We start from the raw sequence: 20,252 nt of genomic DNA, 5'->3' as shown, positions 1-20,252 counted from the left end.
GTGATCGAATGACTCGACAGTGAAATCTATATCGACGTACGAATGTGCCTCAATATCAGCCTTTTGGGAGTACTCTTTGACTGAACGAAATTGGCGGTGCACAACCTGTTGGCTATACGAAGAAGTGTCGATCTCCCCGCCTTTTGGGGAATCGAAGTCATATCTCGTTCTGATTTTCTTCTTATCGATCTTGTCATTCCCAAACCGGACAGTATTTGGAATGGACTAAAACAGGGTAACAAGGTTATTGCCGAAATGGAGATCGCAAGAACCAAAGCTTGTCCTTGGTCCAAGACCCAAATGCCTCAGTGTCTCTACCATGCTCTCTACAGGAAACCCAAGCAAATGTCCCCTCGTTCGTCAATACTCGATCTGATTTGAACATCGCTTTTGCGTGGCGTTCACGTAGAATGAAAACAATGATCGTTCTCGGTTCGTGTCAAGTCATTGCTATTTGAGTTTTCGGCATACATCATTCTGGAACCGCGAGCGTGTGGCCCCATGTCCTCACAAACCCATGATATTGAACCAGTGAGGACAACTGACCGCAAAGAATGTTCACAAGAGTGATCCACAGCCATGACGGACTCAGATCGAGGCTGTTGGCTTGTCAATGTGACACTACAGGCGGTCCACGCCATGGCACTGAGAACACGGACCATTGAAGGGATTCAATTGACGATATGCTGGTGGTGATATGAGCATCTGATCATACAACATGAGAGTGAAGTTCTCTACAAAAGAATCGAATGGACAAGCGGCGCCGCCTCAGAGAAGACCGACAGATCCATGATGCAAATGGGATTACTCCAAGAACCGTAACTGGTTTCCTTGAGTGCCAAAGCAATGGTGGTATTCCAACCAAGACAAATGTCTAGAGTATAGTCTCCATTGGGTCCGGGATGTTACAGCACCGGCTCAATTTTGCCTGTATTTTCCACATTTCTGTCCAGGCACGGAGCACGGAAAGGGGTGTACATGCTGTCGGGAGTTGGAATATGTTCGGCCTACTCATTAACAGACTGGCCAGTGGTCGTGGAGCTGGTTATCCTGGCGCTCCTCTGCCGTGGGTCACCCTGCCTTGATCTCTCCATGTTGATGAATGCCCCCTGATGGATGTTGTGCACTTGAATAAAGCTAAGGAAGCTTTGAAAACTTTCAATGTTCCATATTGAAGTGACAGCGAGGTTTTAGTTCACCACATCAGGTTCAATATAGTTATGATGACCAAGCCTATGCTCAAGCATTAAAACTACCAATAACGTCCATGTCTTCTCACACACGTAGGCACAACTTCAGCCGTTGCATTTCTATGTAAAGTTCCATACCAAGCTCAAGACTCAACTCCAACCTCCACAGTATGAGCATCAGCATCCCTATGCAGAGGACCACAAACACAGAGACAAAGGAGGATATCATCTCCCACAGGCCCAAGTTATCAACGTTCAAATCAATGGGTATCTTGCAACAAAATCCACAAGTCTCAATCAATCAAAGCCAACGAAAACAAAAACAGCCACCCTATCAACTCCAATAACTACTCCATCAAATCCTCTTCCCCAAGTGACTGATAACATCAGGAACACGATCAACATCAGCCAAGCGCCGATCAACAAAAGTCAGCGCATTAGCCATGAAAGCATCAACATCAAAGTCCTCCGCAAGACCATTGGCCTGCAATTTCCGAATAGCAGCCCGAATCCACCCCACACAATTCTGACTCGGCCCAGCACCCTTAACCGGCAACGGAATGGACCGCAAAATCGCATGAATGTTCTCGAATGCATGGCCAGATCCGTACCCATTTCCATTTCCATTCCCATTCCCATTGCCAATTCTGACCTTCCCAACCTTGATCCTCAGCAACAACGACCCACTATGATCCGGGTTGACATAGTAGCGCACACGAAACAGCCATTCAAAGTTGGGGTTATGGTCCATTCGCAGCAGTCGATCTGGCGATGAGCCATCGGTCACGTCAAAGGCGTGGCAGCAGGCACCTTTGGGGCTTCGGGGCGCGAGGAGTACGCCCCAGTGGTAGGCACTATACCCGAGGTCGCGCCTGCTTTCGTCGAGGGAGAGCTCGCCGCGGTGGTGGATTGAGATGAAGACTTGATGGTCTGGTGTTAGGGTTGGGGGGTTTGGTGGGGGGTTGGCCTAGTTTTGGTTAGGCTCGTGGTCTTTAAATTGGGTTATGGGACTGGTGGGTTGCTTGGATGCTGGATGGGAGACTCTTACTGAGTAGCCCATGGCTGGCTGTTAGTGCTCTGGGGGAGGATGCCTTGCTTGATGCATCGCCTGGGTTGGAGTGGGAGTGGGAGAGGGAGTGGGAGTTGGAGTTGGAGTTGTAAGATGGGCGTTCTCAGATTACTTTTGTTAGATGGCCTTGAGTTGGCTTTCTATTGCGGTAGTTTCGTTGTGGGTGGGTGGTAAGGCTGTTCAATGACCCTCCATGGGCGATTGTTCTTGATTAACCGAGGCCATTCTAACGCGGCTGTATCTGTATGTGTCTATTCTGGGTTCAGATTAATGATATACAGCCTGCTGCTGCACAAAGCAAGAGTCCCAACAAGCATGCCCTGAATTCATGTACCGCGTGCATTAAGCTCAGAGCTTAAAAGCTTAATTCATCCTACTCTGTACATTATGACTTAGGGCATGAAACTGGCATTTAGACAATGCGGAACATGGATTACTCTAGAATAATATGTGCAGAAGCTCGAATAGAAATATTGATTTTTATCAAGACTATAAACAGGGATCGTAACAGGCAATGCTGTAAGATGGTCATGACGTAAAACGAGCCCCCAAGCTGGCGGCTACTCATGGCTTCGTATCTCCAAAAATTTATACCAAATGCTACTTATATTTCCTAAGGCAGAGAGAGGAACAGCTTCTTTAACTCGGGGAAGTTGGGTGTACCCAGCCCAGTAGCCGGATCCCATCTACACAATCTGTCAGCAACATCCACAAACATATACCAGAGAAATAGACATACCCTTCGATAGCACTGAAGCCATCTGAGCCGCAACCAACATTGGTACCGTTAGTAATATCATTGAGAACATGTGGGTGAGCATAAAGCACGGGGTTCACGAAACCAACAGGACTCTTGCCGTTGTGAATACGCTCCTCGTTGATCTAAGAAACAAGAAACTTTAGCTTCATCACAAAAGAGAATTTCCAGACTCGACTTACCAAGCTCAACACAGAAGCAAACAACGGCGACGACAAACTAGCACCATAGAAATGATGCTTCGTGCCACCAGCATAAGCAGGGAACAGAGCTCCATTAGCCGCAACATCAGGATAAGCACGACCAATCCGGTTATAAAGACCAGTTGTCTTATTAAGATCAACATTCATCTCCGAGTAATAGGGGTACTTCAGCCCAGCCTTCTCAAAGTATTTCTTGATAGTAGCCTTCTGGTAATCAGGTTGAGGGAAGTAATTCGAGAAACCACCCGAGCTGCTAAAGTTCGCTGCTTTTCCGCCCAGATTGGCGTGCATGACGCTCTCGTCGTCCTTGTAAGTTTGGTCGGCGTAGAGCATTGTGCCGCCGACGGATGTGACGTATGGGCAGTTGGATGGGTATTGCGGGTTGAAGATCTTTGAGTCGGGGCCCAGGCAGCCGTTGGTGGAGCCATCGCCAGGGAATGAGGCTACGCCGTAGTCGCCAGACGCAAAGAGAATTGAGTGGCCTTGTAGGCCGAGCTTCAGGAACTCGTTGCATTGGCGCTTTGTGTAGGGCATCGGGAGATCGGCTTCGGCTTGGCCGTAGGAGGCGCTGATTACGTTTGTGGGCTTGTAGACGCCACATTGGAGTTGGCCTAATGGATATGTGAGTACTTGAGATGCTAAGTGGACGGTGGGAGGTACCTTTGTAACCACCAGGGCGGGGGTTGGGATAGATCGGGTCAATTTTTGGGTTGTTACCCGTCTCGCCGTAGGCACTGTATGTGCAGTATGACTGGTCATGTTAGCAAAAAACCATCTCAGCAGGAGGGCAGCACATACGCCGTCGAGTGCATCGAGGAAAGTGTTGAACAGGTTAGTGGTTGCAACCTCCTCTGGCTCGTAGAGCTGGTCGTCAACCTGATAGAGGGTGACGGTCTGAGGGTAGATGAGAGCATATCTTAGGAATGGTTAGCAATATACCAGAATTAATCAAACCGAGTGTGCTGTACTTACGCCATGTCAATGTCGATGTCAGACTCGCCACCATTCAGCGAGCTAGATGCAGGTACAGAGTAGTTCGCCCCATCAATCAAAGCCGGAATAGGATAGGTACCCTGTGGCACATTTGGAGAGTACTCCTTGTAGAACAGATCAAGGTCAGACTTGGCAAAGTAGTCACCCTGCTCGTACAGACCAAGCGAGTTGCCCGCGGCTGCCTTCTTGGCCACTGGAATATGGTATAAAGCCCTGATGCAGTCAGGAGTCATTTCTGATCCGCAAGTCTGGAGGTTCTTCGCAAGTGACAACGCCTTGGCAGGGACCGATGCCGCTCCTTTGGAGTCGCTGACTTCCACGCTGCCCTTGGAGTGAGCCAAGTGTGACATACGCTTCACCTTTGAGCTCTTCTTGACGACCGGGCTGAGCTTGACTCCAGGGGTAATGTAGTCAATGTGCTTTTGAATGTGCTCTGGGACATGGTATCTAATTTTCGTCAATCATTCAGATCCAAAAGTCAAGTGAATGTATAATGCCTTACTCATCGCAACCAATCTTGATACTATTGGTACCAGCGTGCTCATGCTCATAGAATTCAGCCAGGAACAGCTTTTCCACTTCGTGGGCATGGGCATCGAAAGCCAGCCATCCTTTATTGTCCGAGTGTACGACCCGGGACTCGTCAATCCCCGAAGCCTGGAGCCATCTCCGGACTGATTCGACAGCTTCCTTGGAAGGGGCAAACATATCATGCACCTCCTCTGCGGTCCAGTACTTTCCATATTTGGCCGAGGTAGGGTCGGAGCTATGCAGGTCTTAGTGATTGGAATGCAGACAGTTACAAAGTCCGACGACTTACACCGCCATGAGTAAGGCATCACCCTTGTCCAAATTATTCTGGGTCAGACCAATTCGCACAGGCAAAACAGAGTCACGTTTGATGCGATCACCCTTCACCCAGTCGGCATGCTGGCCTCGCTTTTCATGCAAGACATGCTTAATTGGCGCAGGAACAGCACCCGAAAGGGCAGCAATCGCCAATGCGAGACACACTTGACGTACCAACATCTCGGAGAAAAAGAGAAAGGGGTATATACGACAACATCAGGGGAGAGGAGATGGGCCCCTTAAAATACTAGGGACTAACAACGGGCTTGTTGTGATTGCAACCCTGCTTTCCCCATCTGAGATAGCGACAGGTACCAATTCACCACGATGAGTCTGATTGGGTGTTCTGCGGGCTAATATGCACGATGCCCGAGACAAGCTGCAAGCCAACGCACGGCTTTAGGGCTAAGCATCCTTGGAAAGGCTAATCTCGGCATTTCTCAACAGATCCTGATCAATTGAATCTTGCAGATATGAGGGCAATTTCCGCACGGTTATTATGTCCTTATCTTGTCTTTTCAATATTGTTCTCTGGCATTTCTGCGGGATTTGCCTTAGCGGGTTGGTTATCTCAGGTCCGGTGCTCCGATTAGGCCGCCCGTTGGCTGCGGAGTTCCGACGGAAGACTCTTTTGCAAATTGCACGATGTGACAATATCGAGTTAGAGTGCGGGGAGCAGCAACTAAGTTTGGTCAGCTACTGGAGATGGAAAGTTGAAGGCGATATGTGAGGATCAAATTGATCGTCACACAGTGCGCCCGACGTAAGCTGTCAAGTCAGGGGATGTTGAGCTTCAAGAGCATGAGGCCATGATCTGTTCCTCGGAATCAGATAGCTCAACTGCATTTCCTCTAGAAGTTTCCATATTAGCTGTTTTATGCTCAGATTAGGTGTATATTCCAGGGATCAATGTGCGACAAGTCCTGTGACGGAAGCTGTGTCTCCCACGATGGCACGAAGCTAGCAGGCAAATGAAGCTCACAATAGGATCTTCCCTATGTCCTCCGTAAACGCTGGGTCGCTTTCATTGTCAGTGTTTAACAGCGTATCATTTGGCTTCAATTATGTTCTTTTCTTGGCCGAATCATGTCAAAAGGGCTGTGATCAGGACCGACGCAGAACCCCCATATAGCAGCCAGATAGATTCGACTCTAATCGGGATTAAAGGATCTGCCCTGAGGTGTTATTCCAAACAGCTTCAGTTTGTATTTCTTCTTTTCCTCCACGGCAAGATCGAATCCGCGATGTTTGCGACAGCACCTTCATTCGACAGTACAGTGTCCAACCAGCTTGAAGTGAGAATCAGAATTACGATCAGGGCTTAGGGTTTAAGGCTTTTATAAACGTTATAGGGCAGAGACTTAGTTCTAAAGGCGAATAGAATAGGAAACATGGGTTAAGAAAATGTTCCTGTTCTATATAACTTACCTTCAAGAGAGACTATTACCTCAGACAAATAACACGAAGAAAATATGTTATATTTCTAAATCACAAACAAGGAAAAGCTGACATCATCATCATATCGAATATCCATCACAGTGGAAACCACACTAGGGTGGTACTTTTTTACGAGAAGGGAGAAAATAGGTGTGTTAAAGGAGACGAGAGAAAAAGGGAGAGAAAGAGAAATAGAAGAAAGAGAAAGAGACCGAAAGATGGCTACTAGCAGAAGAAACTCAAACTAGTGGTGGAAAAGACGGATACCCTGCTCGACAAAGGTGATACCCAGCTTCTCGGCGGTCTCGAAGACAGGAGTGTCGTTCTGGCTGCCAGTAGGGGCGGCAATGTACTTGACGCCTGAGCGGGCGGCGCGGAAGACGTTGTCGATGAAGGGGAACTAATTTGATGTTAGTATTGATTAAACATGATGATGGTAAATTGTGAAGGAACTTACGAAGGCATCGGACGAGACGGCAACCTCGCTGAGCTTCTCGAGCCAGGCCTCACGCTCCTCAGCGGTGAAAGGAGCGGGGACCTCCTCGAAGACGCGGACGTACTCGGCGGTCTCAGCGTCGTTGCGGGGAGTCTGGCCTGAGCAGAGCAGGTCAATGGCGTTGGACTTGTCGGCACGCTTGGTGCCCTGCTTCCACTTGATGTTGATAACACGCTCGTGGAAGCGCATCCACCAGTTGTCAGCCTTGTCACCGGCCAGACGGGTGCAGTGGATACGGCTCTGCTGGCCGGCGCCGAGGCCGATGACCTGGCCGTTCAGGGCGTAGCAGACCGAGTTAGACTGGGTGTACTTGAGGGCGATGGTGGCGACGGTCAAGTCACGGAGAGCAGCCTCGGGGAGGGCGGCGCTGTTCTTGGGGGTGATGACGGTGTTGAAGGTCTTGCTGGGGGAGATGACGACGTCGTTGCGATGCTGGGTCAGCTGCACGCCGTAGAGGGTGCGGGTCTCCTCGGGGGCGGGGGTGTAGTCCTCGTCCATCTGGAGGACGAGGTACTTGCCGCCCTTCTTCTTGGAGAGGATCTCCAAAGCCTCGGGTTGGTAGCCGGCGGCGATGACACCATCGGAAACCTCGCGGGAGATGATCTTGGCGGTGGGCACGTCGACAATGTCGCTGAGGGCGAGGATGTCACCGAAGCTGGACATGCGGTCGGCACCACGGGCACGAGCGTAGGCCTGAGCGAGACCGGAGGATTCGATGCCCTTGATGTCGTCGACCATGTACACCTTGCGCTCCTTCTCGTTGAGGGGCACACCGATGGCGGCACCAGCGGGAGAAACGTGCTTGAAGCTAGCAGCGGCGGGGAAGCCGAGAGCCTGCTTGAGCTCCTTGACCAGAGGCCAGGCGTTCAGGGCATCGAGCAGGTTAACGTAGCCAGGGGATCCGTTGAGGACCTTGAAGGGCAAGTTACCCTGGACAGAGTAGGCGGAGGCAGGCTTCTGGTGGGGGTTGGTACCGTAACGCAGAGAGAGCTGCTTCACGCCGTTGCCAGCGTACTCCTTGCGGAAGAAGCCAGAGATGGCGGAGTCGTAGTCGGCAGTCTGCTCGAAGGCCTTGAGGGCGTACTGCTTGCGGCTGGCATCGGTGATCTCACCAGCCTCGAGCTCCTTGAGGAACTCGGGGTAGTCAGCGGGGTCGGACAGGATGGTAACACGCTTGTGGTTCTTGGCCGCAGCGCGGAGCAGAGTCACACCACCGATATCGACCTCCTCGACGGCCTCGTCGATGGTGACGTTGACCTTGGCGACGGTCTCCTTGAAGGGGTACAGGTTGCAGACGACGTAGTCAACCTTGGCAATATTCTGCTCGGCAAGGTCCTTCTCGTCGGACTCGATGTCACGGGCGAGGATACCACCGTGGACGGCGGGGTGGAGGGTCTTGACACGGCCACCGAGCATCTCAGGGGCGCGGGTGATGGCGGAGACATCCCTGCCATTTTATCAGCGCCTGAGCTGTATATAACCCTAAGCTTCCAGTATACTTGCACGAGGCAACTTACTCGACGGGGAAACCAGCCTCACGGATCATCTTAGCAGTACCGCCAGACGCGAGAAGACGGACATCCTGCTTGACGAGGCCCTTGGCCAGGTCAAGGAGACCAGTCTTGTCATAGACGGAGATGATAGCTATTCGAAACAAAGAAGAGGTTAGCATTGGCTTTGACCAGTTCGGAGGAAGCAATTCATAGTCTGGGTAATGCCCGATCTATGAAGCCAAGAGTCACATACCAGACTTCTGTTGAGACATGATGGAGTCGAACCTAGATCTGTTAGCACAGTCAATCAAATTTCAATTGCATTATGCAATTGATCTGCACCAAAAAGCAACGAGCATACCTGAATCCAAATGACAACAGGGTATATAGCAATGACGAACAAGAGGAAAAAAAGAGAAATGACCCGCGGGGTCACACCGTAATCGGAGGGGCTGTATTGGGCGGGTTATATTACCATAGATACCATTGGCCATTACTACCTCCGCCTTCGATATCAGCCAGTCAGCAATCTCTCTCGGCAGAACTCCCTAGCGTGACACGTGACTCGAACATTCAAAAGCTTTTTTCCACTGGGCGCATTTCCTCTTTTCTTCTTTTTTCTTCATGAACAACGCAAAAAATAACATTCCAAAAAGCGTTCCTACGAGGACTTGTCTGATGAAGTACGGAAATCGTAAAGAGAATGGAGACCGAGTGCCAAATGGCTAAAGGTGTCGATCTTGGGTGCAGTGCCTGCTTGACCTTGTGTCATGTAGTGGGGATTGCAATGATTGATTCCACATCGCGAATCTCAATATCAATATTATATTATTTATGTTTTCATCTATGATGCTACACGTATACACAGTCTTAAGAGTAGACAGGTTGGAGCAGAGCCAGTTTCTATTACAACGTACATATATCTATCGCATAAATTATTTCTGTATCAGTCTTCACGCCCTCATATAGCGTTGACGCGAATCCTTCAAGTTATCAAGCTGAAGTACACTCAGGTACTTTTGAGCCTATCATGGCTTCAGGGTATCTCTGCTGCCAGCTCCGATGGCCAGCTGACGGCCGACGTTTCCAAAGCACACGCACGCGCAGAAAATGACACTCGCGACCCAAGTGCGGACCGCAAGGCTCTCCTGCGTAATGCCTGCTCCAAGCGCGTTCTCCAGCCCAGTACCATTCAGGATGCTAGCACCTAATGAAGGGCCAGTAGACGCAGGTACCAGCTCTGGCTTGAGGCCGAGAACCACTCCCATGCCGGCCAGGCCAACGGCAGTCGAGAGAACGAAGCCGGTCGTGGTACGGTCAATGAGGTACCAGAGAACGGGATTGGCGAGGGCGAGAGTAAGAGAGGCTTGCGTGGTGGATTGCCAAGGGAGTCTCCGCTGCAGAAAAAAAAAATCGCCATGTCAGCTTTGTCCCACACGGAAAAGAACAGAGGGGGAAAAAAAATAAGCACACACCATAGCAAAAGCAATCCCAACAAAAGCACCAACACTCCGAGCAACAGTAACCCAAGACGGAGTCCGGTCGTCGCGCTCTTCCTCATTACTCGCGTGCTTGGAATCAGCCTTCTCAAGCTCACCCTCACGCCAGCCATCCAAACAAGGAAGCAAATTGCCCAGCGCAATTCCAGCCAACCCCCAAATCCCGAGGTACTGCCATGAATCGTAGTAATGAACATTCTCCAGCTTCACAGGGGTAATCCAATGATTCTCATGAAGATGCACCGTAATCACCCCGTAAACAATACCGAACCCAAATAGCAGCGCGCTGCTCAAAACCTGCGGCAAGATCACGCCCCGGAACAGCCCCTGACTCAACCGCGAGCGTGTGCGCCGCAGCGCCAGCCGCCGCGGTTCAATGGCCGACTTCTCTGCTGCAAGCTGCGACGGCTCAGGCGGGTACTCTGACGCCGGGGAATTGGCTTCCGTGCCCCAGGGGCTGGATTCGTCGCGCAGGCTGTCGAATGCTGTGGGCGAGTAGATACCGTACAGGGTTGAGGAGGTTAGGTTCATGATTGAGCCGGTGCGGCTGACGCTTGTTGAGTTGGGCCCTGTCCCTGGCGCTGCGCTGGGGTTTAGGTACTCCTTGCTGGGGTTTAGGTACTCCGTGCTGGTCGATTCGGCAGGGGTTGGAGGCCCGGAGGATTCGGCTGATGCTGGTGCTAGGTCGAAGGGCCGTCTTGGGCGTGGGCGCAGGATGCGTGGTTGTTCTGTCATGGTGGCTAGGTTCGGGGGGTTGTTGAGGTTGAAGAAAGCTGAGCTTGTGGAAATGTGTCTCCAGTGGTCGGCACGGCGAAATTCGACCGAGTCCCGTTCCGTATCACGCGTTGCAAATCGTACGAGGGCGTCAGACGATTCTCCGGGGAGTTGTGAAGGGAATGAAGTGTCCGATGTCAAATTTGGGGTTTGGTCGGATGCGGAAGATGACGCTACCCAACAAAAATGTGTCAATTGTGAAGATGCAGGGGGCGACAGAAACAGATAGGTCTCAATAGTTGTTTAGGAATCCACTCTGTGCTGTTGGTTGCTGCAGCATCCACAACGTCTGTCCCGCTCTACAGTATGACGATGGTCTGATCTATTGATCTTCGAGCGTAGAATGAGCAGGAGAAGTATAGAAGAGAAGATAATGAGTCTGACATTGCAGAGGCATAGAGAAAGAGGGGAATATCACATGTTGTCCACTGATGTCAAGTCTCCACGATGCTTATGCACTGCATGAAGCCTCGGAGATTTCGCCACTTACAACTGGGGGGCCCCATCAATGTGTATACAGTGCCATGAAGTATTGGACTGTCTCTACACAAAAGCCTCAAAGCGAGTACACGGCTCCGTACATTATTTTCGCCCTACTTTGGGCTCTCTTCAGCCTCTTTGTTTGCCCATTTTCGAATGCATCTACACATAAGGGTTAATAATGTAGATTGTGTAAAGTCTTATAGCCATATCAGTACGAGCTTAGCCTACACAGAGTGATTCGAAACAGTCAATTCACGCCTAAACAAGACCCTTAAGCCGAAAAGCACAAAATGTAGATCATGATACACAGAGTTCAAACGCCATCCCAATTACCTAGTCTTCCATCACTTCGTCGCCATCACCTTCGCGGTGATCACCAAGACCCCCCGGGGGCGGGGATGAGGCCTCATGTCGTGCATAGCCGTTGGCACCATCGTACGTAGATGAATTCTCGTCATCGTCATCATCGTCCTGGTCATCCGTTGAATCGCCATCGGATCCTTCACCGAGCAGTTCGCGATCGAGATCGTCCAGCTCCCCTTCCATGTAGTCGTCGTGTCCATGTTCCGGGTCCCAGTTGGGAGTGCCCATGGCTGATGAGGCAACGCCCGGACCGTCGGGGTAGCCAGGGTGGCCCTTGGCACGAGACGCTTGGGCTTTCTTTGCTGTGCCAGGGGTAGCTGTTACACCCGACTTGCGCTTGGCGGCAGCACTAGGGCGCGAGGCACGCGGGCGCGAGCGATTGTTGGAGTTGCGCACGTCAGCCTCCAGGGCTGCTCGGGCCTTGTATCTCTCCTCGCGTTCCTGCTTGCGATCTTTCTTGGGCCCGTTGGCTTCGTCGCAATCCCAGCGGTCCAGTCGTCGCGCGGCTTTCCGTACTACGGACAGGAAGACACTGGCACATTCTCCAAAGTCGTCTTCTTCGTCTGGGTTTGGGAAAAGGCCACCCTTGCCCCATGAGTTTTCTTCATCGTCTGTATTGTAGCCTTCGGGAAGACTCTGGAGCAAGCGACCGTAGCGGCCGAAAGGAATCTCACTCTCCCGCTTGGCACGAAGGACACGGTATGCATTAGACCTGCGCTTGGCAAGGAGATAGTCGATCCTTTGGCGACGATTTTGTTCCACAGCAATCTGGTGTTGTGTTAATGGGCGTGGTCGGCGTCCAGGCGCTGTAGACAATGAAGGCTCGGCGATGAAACGGTTGAGAACTGGATGATTGGAGCCCGGAGGCGCAGGAGAAACATCCGGAGTGTGATCCATCCTCGTCTTCAAAACGAGCCTCTGCTGGCCCATAGCTCGGTTGAGTGATGATTCCCGCTTGGCTTGTTTGGGGCGCGGACGAGAGTAACCAGGAGTCATATCATCTTCCTCGTCGTCCAAGCTTCGTTTAGCAGAGGGGTGGAGAGGGGTGGACATGGCAGAGCCGCGACCTCCGAAGCCAGAGTAGTCTCCAGCAAATGATTCTTCGTCAAACCCGAATTCTGTGGATGGAAGTTAGACCAGAAAGATGTCTCAGTTATCTCAGATTGAGCTTACCTTTCTTGGGTCGCTTGGGGACGCGTGGTAATGGTTCTTCTTCCTCTAGAATGCCTGCACCGAGTCAGTCAACAACTCCGAGTTTCAATGGCAAGCACACGTACGCTTGCGTTCCAGTCTCTTCGACTCTCCATATTCCTGCTCTTCGGGTGTATCTACATTCTCCTCATTCGACTGCTCCTCGGTCAAGATATCAAAGGCTGGCACCTTGAGAGGTAGTCCCTCAGAGCCCTCGCCTTCCATACCAGCACCAAACGGATTGTTTAGGGCCGCTTCACGGCTAAAGTCACTCTCCAGATACCACCACATCAACCACAGGAACGCTCTGGCGCGACTTTGACTACTAAGCGTAGACCTCATGACCAAATCGAAGAAGTCTCGTGGAGGGAAGAAGTGTGTTTCCGACACTTTGGGGGCGTACTGCGCCAGAACGAATATCAGATTCACCGGGTTTGTCCGAGGCACATTTAGCCGCTTGATCTTATCCAGTGTGTTCGGTTGCTCAGCGTCCTCAGAGGCGCCCTTGAGGATAGATTTGAGACGCGGGGCATCTTGCAGCTGCTTGTAGGCATTGGAGTCCTGGTGCGCTTGTAATGAAGGAATCGAGTGGTAGGTTCGGAGTTGAGCACGCATTTCGGGGAAGACTAGAAAACAAAAGCAATTGTTGTTAGCATTGTAGACAGAGAATGTATGAGCTTCCACGTACAGTTCAGAGTGGTATTCATGCGACCGAAGTTGACCAGCAGACAGACCATGGCCATACTGATAGCTGCCGGCTTGTCATTCTGCAACTTATCCTTGAGGATTTTGCTAGTCTTGCTGCTCCGGGCCATCGCATCGATGTAGACATCCGCGAAGTCCATTCCCTTTTGTCCGTCGGGGTACCGCGTAAAGACTGGTGTTTTGTCTTCAAACACCAGTTTCAAAAACTGGTATTGGATATCTTTGCGCCACAGAGGGATACCGTCTTCTTTCTTGAGGTGCCGAATCTTGTTGCCCGAGTAGACAGAGCCAATGGTGCCATTCGCTTGTCGTCTTGTACCGACCGTCGCGCTGGCGGTTAAGCCGCCGTTGCTCTGGTCATCCGCAGCCTCGGACATCGCAAAGGACTCGTCCATCATGCTTTGGTCCATGTCGGCCATATTGGACGGTGGGTATGGGGGAAAGGTGGACACGTTTGCGACAGACTGAAAACCGGAGAAATCGCGGGTTGGGGCAGTGGAGATGCCCCCTAGTAGGGCGGCCGATGAAAAAGGCAGAAGTACCAGCAAAAACAACAATGTGAGGATAAAAAAGGTTAGAAGGGGGGAAGTGGAAAAGAGTGAGGTTAAGGGAAAATGAAAAATGAGGTCAAAGTTCCGGAAAATCGAGGAAGAAAGCAGTGCCGAGTGCCCATGAAGGTATAGCTGTGATATCTACCCGTATTGGGCAGTACTGCCACGCACTGTCAAAGCTCTATATATCTACATCTACATCTACACTTTACACACACAATTGATCTTCACGGGCTGCAATTCACTAGGCTACGTCATACAGATTTGGAAACACTTTTCAAAATTGCATTGGAGAATTCCTTCTCATGGCCCAGGGCCTCAGGTTCCTCCGAACCTGCACATTCATCCAGCGGCGGCGACAGCGTCCCATCCTCCCAAGGTCCGAGAAAATGATCAGAACAGACAAGGAAATAATGTGATGTGTTCCCACTCGGAAACAATCAGCCTCCAGGACCAGAAAGCAGAGGATATTGTGGATGCAGGTCAAGCCAACGCCATACAGAATGCATAGTAAAACCATTTTTTTGTTTCGCCCACCAGCAGAAGCCCGGAGAAAGAACATATTTTTTTGGAAAAAGGAAACCGCAGAACGCACGAAGGCAGCAACTGGAAAGAAATGTCCGCCATGAGATACCGACGCTGTAAAAAGTCTATGCTGCACATAATGCAGCCATAACAAACACCGAGAAGGATGCAAAGAGAAAGAGAGAACTTTTCGAGAGGGTGAAAAGCCGGCATTCTCCGCTCGGCGCACGCGCGTCACTCGAACGTGTCCCCTGCTGGGAACGCTCGAACATAAGGGGTATCTGACGAGAGCGGACATGGGAAAAGATAAAGAGACAACGCGATCTATGATGTTCATGCAGTGCCGATCACGGTTTGCTCGAAAGCAACAGGCAATCCGACTGCGCCAATGCCCCACCTCTAGACCAGGCTTTTTTATAGCCTGGTATAGAACAAGTAAGATGGGCATAAGGAACACAACAGAGGTAACAGGATTAAAGAAACATGCGCAAACATGGAGAAAATGACTCTAAAACAAGCATAGGAAAGTCGTAGCGGTCATGACAAAGCCGTCCCTGAGAGATAGCAAGAGAGGAAAAAAGAGATACTCAGGGACTCGTTCTGATCGTATCCGTCAACGAGAGACAAAAGAAAATAAAGCAATGGAGCCAATCAGACCCGGCGGCCTCGTCAAAAGACCACGACCGATTTACCACCAGGAAGAGGGGCCGGAGGAGCCGGAGGGGTTGCCGTAGCTACCACCACCGCCGTAGCCGCCGCCGCCGCCGTAGGAGGGAGCAGCACCGCCATAGCTACCACCGTAGGAGGGAGTAGAACCACCGGCAGCACCGCCGTAACCAGAGCCGCCGCCGAAGCCACCGCCCATACCCATACCACCGGGAACGCGACGCACGTCACGAGTGGCGTTGGAGCCACGGCCACGGCCACCACCGCGTCCACCACGGCCACTGAAGCCGCTGCCCTCGCGAGCAATGCTCTCCAGGAAAGAGGGAACCTCCTGATGGGCCTCCTTGAGGAGCTCGAGTAGGTCACGGACAACACCGCGGTTGCCACGGTTGAAGAAGGCAGTGGCGATACCGGTGTTACCAGCACGACCGGTACGACCGATACGGTGGACGTAGTCATCAATGTCGGTGGGCAGATCGTAGTTGATGACGTGGGTCACGTTGGGGATATCGAGACCACGGGCAGCAACAGCAGTGGCAACCAGGATGGGGCAACGGCCGTTACGGAAGAGCTCCAGAGCACGCTCACGCTCGCGCTGGGTGCGGTCGCCGTGAATGGCGGTAGCGGGGAAACGCTGGTTGATGAGGAAGTCGGAGAGGGAGTCGGCCATACGCTTAGTCTCCACGAAGATGAGGGTCAGACCAGTGCTGCCGTGAGTGTGGAGGATGTCCAGGAGGACGGAGCGCTTGTCAGCGTCCTCGACGTACTCGACCTTCTGGGTAATGTTCTCAGAGGTAGATCCGACACGACCGACGGACAAGAAAATGTAGTCCTTGAGGAAGTCGCGAGCAAGCATCTGGATGTCGCGGGGGAAGGTGGCCGAGAACATGAGAGTCTGGCGGTCCTGGACCAGAGGCATATCCTCACCCTCAACGATACGGCGAATCTGGGGCTCGAAACCCATGTCCAACATACGGTCAGCCTCGTCAAGAACAAGGTACTTGATGTTAGCGAGGGAGATACGGCCACGCTCAATCAAATCGACGAGACGACCGGGAGTAGCAACGAGAAGATCGCAGCCACGCTCAATCTGGCGAAGCTGGGAACCGATGTCGGCACCACCGTACACGACACAGGGGCGGACCCAAGAGCGGTAAGCAAACTTGCGGGCCTCATCGAAGATCTGGGAGACAAGCTCACGAGTAGGAGCAAGAATGAGGGAAGTAGGGTAAGCCTTGCGCTGACGGCCGTAGCTGTACTGACCACCCGCAGAAGTAGGGGTAGCGGAGGGACCGTTCTTGAAAGCCTGAGAGAGGATAGGGAAAAGGAAACCACCAGTCTTTCCGGAACCGGTCTGGGCACAAGCCATGAGATCACGGCCACCCATGACAATGGGGACAGAGTACTTCTGGACAGGGGTGGGGATAACATAGCTGGCGAGCTTAATGTTGGAGATCAGGTGGTCGTCCAGAGGGGGGTTGGTGAACTGAGTAACGGGCTCGGGGACGTCGTTACCGGAGGCCTCAACGGGAATGTCATCGTAGTTGGCAAAGTTGATACCAGTCTGCTGCTTGGAGGGGTCGTTGGGAACACCGAACAGCTCACGCTCCACGCGGGCGTTGGCGGGACCGGGAATGTGCTTGCCGTCGCGCCACTGGCCATCGCCAGAGCCACGGACTTGCGGAGCACCACCACCACTGTAGTTGCCGCCACCATAAGAGGATCCTGGATGTCCGTAAGCTTGGGGATCGAAGGGTTGAAGTTGACCGATTGGGTTCGGCATGTTGGGTGATTTACCATTAGCGGGACCGCGAGGGCTGAAGTCGGGGGCGTTAGCATTAGCCCATTTTCCACCGGGGGGACCACTAGAGAAGCCACTCATATTAGCGACAATTCATGGGGGTTTGATTTGGGAGACTGTACCGAGGGCCACCAAAGCCGCCGGCGGGAGCAGCAGCGGGATCCACGTTGGCAGGAGCAGGACCGGGACCACGCTGGCGGAGGTGTGGAGGAATGTAGGCGGCACGGCCAGCGCCAGGAGCGTTACCGGCGGGGGCGTGCTGGGACTCGTTGAGGGAAAGGTTTCCCATCTGCAGACCGTCGGCCATTTTTGCGGTTGAAAATGTCTGTGGCAAGGACTCAGGTCAGAAGGTGGAGTGCAAAGAGGGAAGAAGAGATGCGAACAGTTTTTTTTTCTGGTTCACCGAGAAGATGACAGGACGCAAGCAATCTCAGAAAGATACTTGCAGAAAAAAAGGATCACGTTCAAAGATACCTTCACTGCGAGAAGGACGGTGAAAAGATCGGGGTTTGCGTGTTCCACCTAAAAAAAAAGATGGAGTGGGCAAACAAGGAATCAAGAAACTGATAAATGCAAATCTCCCAAATCTAAAGAACTCTAGAAGAAAAGAGAGGAGAGTGGAAAAAAAGGGATAGAGAGAACTGAAGTGTGTGGGAAGGAGGCAAATCGTCAGTTGGAGAGTGTCGCAGTACCGTACTGTGAGGTAATGAGACGAAACGGGAGGCGTTGGTACCCATGAGGAACCTCAGTTTTGGCTGACAACCGCTGTACCGCCCAGGTACTGACCAAGTACTGACCGCCACGAAAAAAATTTCTTATTTTTTACTTGCCAGTTGGTTGGGTCCGGGCGTGTCTGACTAAGAAAACGGAGCTGACTGGTCATTTAAGAGTGCAAGAAGTATAACAACTCTAGTTCCTCTACTTCTGGTTATTTTTGTAACTTAATGAAAGATGTAACATGAGATACTCAACAGCCCATTTGGGGAAAGTATACATTCAACTCTTACGCATCATAGTGCTCTTTCTCCTGCTGTTGCTGCTGGCTGCGCCGGCGGGCAATCCAGACACCCACAATAGCAACCAGAACGAAGAAAATCACCAGCGGCTGAAGTGAATAAGATGTCTTGACGATCTCGGGAGCCTCGGTGACCGGCTCGGTGACCGGCTCTTGGTCGATTTCTTAAAATCCAGCATCATCAGCCACCAACCAGCAGCGGAGGAAACAGCGCAGACAGTCACCTATCTACAGCTCATCACGGCTACCTTTGTCCTCAGTCTCTTGCTCCACGGGGAGCTCACCGCTCTTGACGATCTTGACAGCTTCCTTGGGCTTGTCACCGGGGAGCTTGGGAACGTTCTGGATCTTGTCAACGATCTCGTAGCCCTCAAGGACCTCTCCGAAGACGACGTGACGTCCATCGAGCCAACTAGTAACTTGTCAGCCACGGATCACATAATGGGTAGTAATAACGGGATACGAACGAGGTGATGGCGGTGGTGATGAAGAACTGGGAGCCATTGGTGTCCTTGCCGGCGTTGGCCATGCCTAGGAACGGTCAGATATCCGAAACATTCACTGATTGATGAAATGATTGAATATAATGCTTACTCAGGAGACCTTTCTTGGTGTGGCGGAGTTTGAAGTTCTCATCCTTGAACTTGTTGCCGTAGATCGACTTGCCACCAGTGCCTGTATGCACTTAGCATCATGCGCCTCAGCCCAGGTTAGAGATAACATACCATCGCCCTTGGTGAAGTCACCACCCTGAATCATGAAGTCCTTGATAACACGGTGGAAGGTAGAATCCTGGTAACCAAAGCCCTTCTCGCCGGTAGCCAGAGCGCTAAAAGCGTGGTCAGCTTAAACAGGAACATTGAAAGCGTTGGCGCAACCAGCAATCCATACCGGAAGTTCTCAGCGGTCTATATCAAGAACGACGTCAGCGATAAATCCTCAATTGCCAGTTTCATGGGATGTAGCTTAACGAACCTCGGGGACGGTCTTGCCGTACAAGCCGAACACAATGCGGCCAAGAGGCTCCTCTCCATGCTGGATGTCAAAGTAGACCTAAACCACCAGTCAGATTGTTTCATCGAGCCGGTCAAATGCATAAGGGTAAAGTAATCACCTTGCTAGTGACCTTGGGGCCACGGGGCTCCTTGGACTCCTCAGCCTGGACCAGCGCGAAGCCGACAGCGAAGACGACAAAAAGAGACAGGAATAAGTTCCGGAAATACATGATTGCTAATTGTCACTGCTTTGGGGGACTGAAGAAGGGAGAAGTAGAGGAGGCCAGCTTGCAATGGCGTGCGGAGAACTCCACTTCCAAACATGTAATTTTCAATTCAGCCGTTAATAAATAGCTGGTGGGATAGAGTTTATTACATTAAATACAGAATTATGCAATGCAAATACACAGCCTGACTTGCGAATTGTCCCCGGAAAAACATTGATGCCGGATGATTTCTCCCGGAAGTTCGAGAGCAACGAGCAAACGGACTCCATCCCAAAGTCAAGACAGCAGCCAGCCAAAATACGTCAAGATGGTAAGTCGGGGACATCGACAGCACACATGGATGTCTCACTAACAATCTCTCCAGGTCTTCATCCTGGGCGTTAACTTCCCCGAGCGGAACCTCCTCAAGGCAAGACAACCCTCATGCGCCCGCAGCGTCACCACGATCTCGACCCAATGGAGCCTCGACTAACATTCAATGCTTGCACAAAACAGAAATCCCTCGAGACATTCTTCGGAATCGGCAACAACAGCTCCTCCCGCCTCCTGTCCCGCTTCAACATCCACCCAACCTGCCGCGTCGGCGAGCTGGCCAACAAGCAGGTCCTTGATTTGACCGCCGTGCTATCGGAAATGAAGATTGAGAATGACTTGCGCAGAGAGGTCCTCAATGATATTAAGCGTCTGAAAGAGACTGGAACATACCGCGGCCGACGTCACGCACTGGGCTTGCCTGTGAGGGGACAGCGGACACGGACTCAAGTGAGTTATCTCTCGTTGCATTGTCTATTGGCTTGCTTTGAAGGTGGATTGTGGCTAATGGATTTTTAACAGATCAAAACTCCTGTCCGGTTGAACCGCATGGAGCGGAGGCTATAAATTGGACGGTAGCTCGTTCACTTGTGTGCTTTTAGAATAGTCTCACGCTCTTTTGTGTGAGGGGCATGGAACTGGCGTTTTCTTGATACCT

The 20,252-nt window shown here is 51.7% G+C and overlaps 7 protein-coding genes across 7 annotated transcripts; all 7 read right to left on the bottom strand.

The window, feature by feature from the left end:
- Positions 1-1,545: 1,545 nt before the first annotated feature.
- Positions 1,546-2,250, bottom strand: PENARI_c007G10258 (uncharacterized protein; the record flags this gene model as incomplete). Its single annotated transcript, XM_022631163.1, has 2 exons — positions 1,546-2,157; positions 2,239-2,250. 2 exons carry the CDS (start codon positions 2,248-2,250, stop codon positions 1,546-1,548), a joined length of 624 nt encoding a protein of 207 aa, XP_022488884.1.
- Positions 2,251-2,872: 622 nt separating this feature from the next.
- PENARI_c007G02431 (S53 family peptidase) lies at positions 2,873-5,241 on the bottom strand (the record flags this gene model as incomplete). The annotated part of the gene is made up of 8 exons (XM_022630789.1): positions 2,873-2,945; positions 2,999-3,141; positions 3,199-3,830; positions 3,880-3,970; positions 4,018-4,135; positions 4,192-4,659; positions 4,715-4,978; positions 5,033-5,241. The coding sequence occupies 8 exons, from the start codon at positions 5,239-5,241 to the stop codon at positions 2,873-2,875; spliced, it is 1,998 nt and encodes a 665-aa protein (XP_022489018.1).
- A 1,501-nt stretch (positions 5,242-6,742) lies between these two features.
- PENARI_c007G08076 (phosphoribosylaminoimidazolecarboxamide formyltransferase/IMP cyclohydrolase) lies at positions 6,743-8,759 on the bottom strand (the record flags this gene model as incomplete). Its single annotated transcript, XM_022631052.1, has 4 exons — positions 6,743-6,898; positions 6,956-8,441; positions 8,512-8,638; positions 8,741-8,759. The coding sequence occupies 4 exons, from the start codon at positions 8,757-8,759 to the stop codon at positions 6,743-6,745; spliced, it is 1,788 nt and encodes a 595-aa protein (XP_022489439.1).
- Positions 8,760-9,515: 756 nt separating this feature from the next.
- Positions 9,516-10,721, bottom strand: PENARI_c007G01077 (INSIG family protein; the record flags this gene model as incomplete). The annotated part of the gene is made up of 2 exons (XM_022630728.1): positions 9,516-9,884; positions 9,963-10,721. The coding sequence occupies 2 exons, from the start codon at positions 10,719-10,721 to the stop codon at positions 9,516-9,518; spliced, it is 1,128 nt and encodes a 375-aa protein (XP_022489154.1).
- An 855-nt stretch (positions 10,722-11,576) lies between these two features.
- On the bottom strand, positions 11,577-13,921 carry PENARI_c007G06680 (uncharacterized protein; the record flags this gene model as incomplete). The annotated part of the gene is made up of 4 exons (XM_022630998.1): positions 11,577-12,724; positions 12,780-12,833; positions 12,884-13,423; positions 13,486-13,921. The coding sequence occupies 4 exons, from the start codon at positions 13,919-13,921 to the stop codon at positions 11,577-11,579; spliced, it is 2,178 nt and encodes a 725-aa protein (XP_022489371.1).
- A 1,345-nt stretch (positions 13,922-15,266) lies between these two features.
- Positions 15,267-17,352, bottom strand: PENARI_c007G07166 (DEAD/DEAH box helicase; the record flags this gene model as incomplete). Its single annotated transcript, XM_022631017.1, has 2 exons — positions 15,267-17,109; positions 17,168-17,352. 2 exons carry the CDS (start codon positions 17,350-17,352, stop codon positions 15,267-15,269), a joined length of 2,028 nt encoding a protein of 675 aa, XP_022489035.1.
- Positions 17,353-18,048: 696 nt separating this feature from the next.
- PENARI_c007G03150 (uncharacterized protein) lies at positions 18,049-19,285 on the bottom strand (the record flags this gene model as incomplete). The annotated part of the gene is made up of 8 exons (XM_022630826.1): positions 18,049-18,224; positions 18,309-18,472; positions 18,528-18,591; positions 18,655-18,735; positions 18,786-18,889; positions 18,952-18,968; positions 19,036-19,113; positions 19,175-19,285. The coding sequence occupies 8 exons, from the start codon at positions 19,283-19,285 to the stop codon at positions 18,049-18,051; spliced, it is 795 nt and encodes a 264-aa protein (XP_022489368.1).
- Positions 19,286-20,252: the final 967 nt, after the last annotated feature.

The sequence above is a fragment of the Penicillium arizonense genome, assembly GCF_001773325.1.
Source record: "Penicillium arizonense strain CBS 141311 chromosome Unknown PENARI_contig007, whole genome shotgun sequence".
NCBI classification, from domain to species: domain Eukaryota; kingdom Fungi; phylum Ascomycota; class Eurotiomycetes; order Eurotiales; family Aspergillaceae; genus Penicillium; species Penicillium arizonense.
The sequence above is the reverse complement of the archived record's forward strand: the minus strand, read 5'-3'. Positions and strand labels throughout refer to the sequence as shown.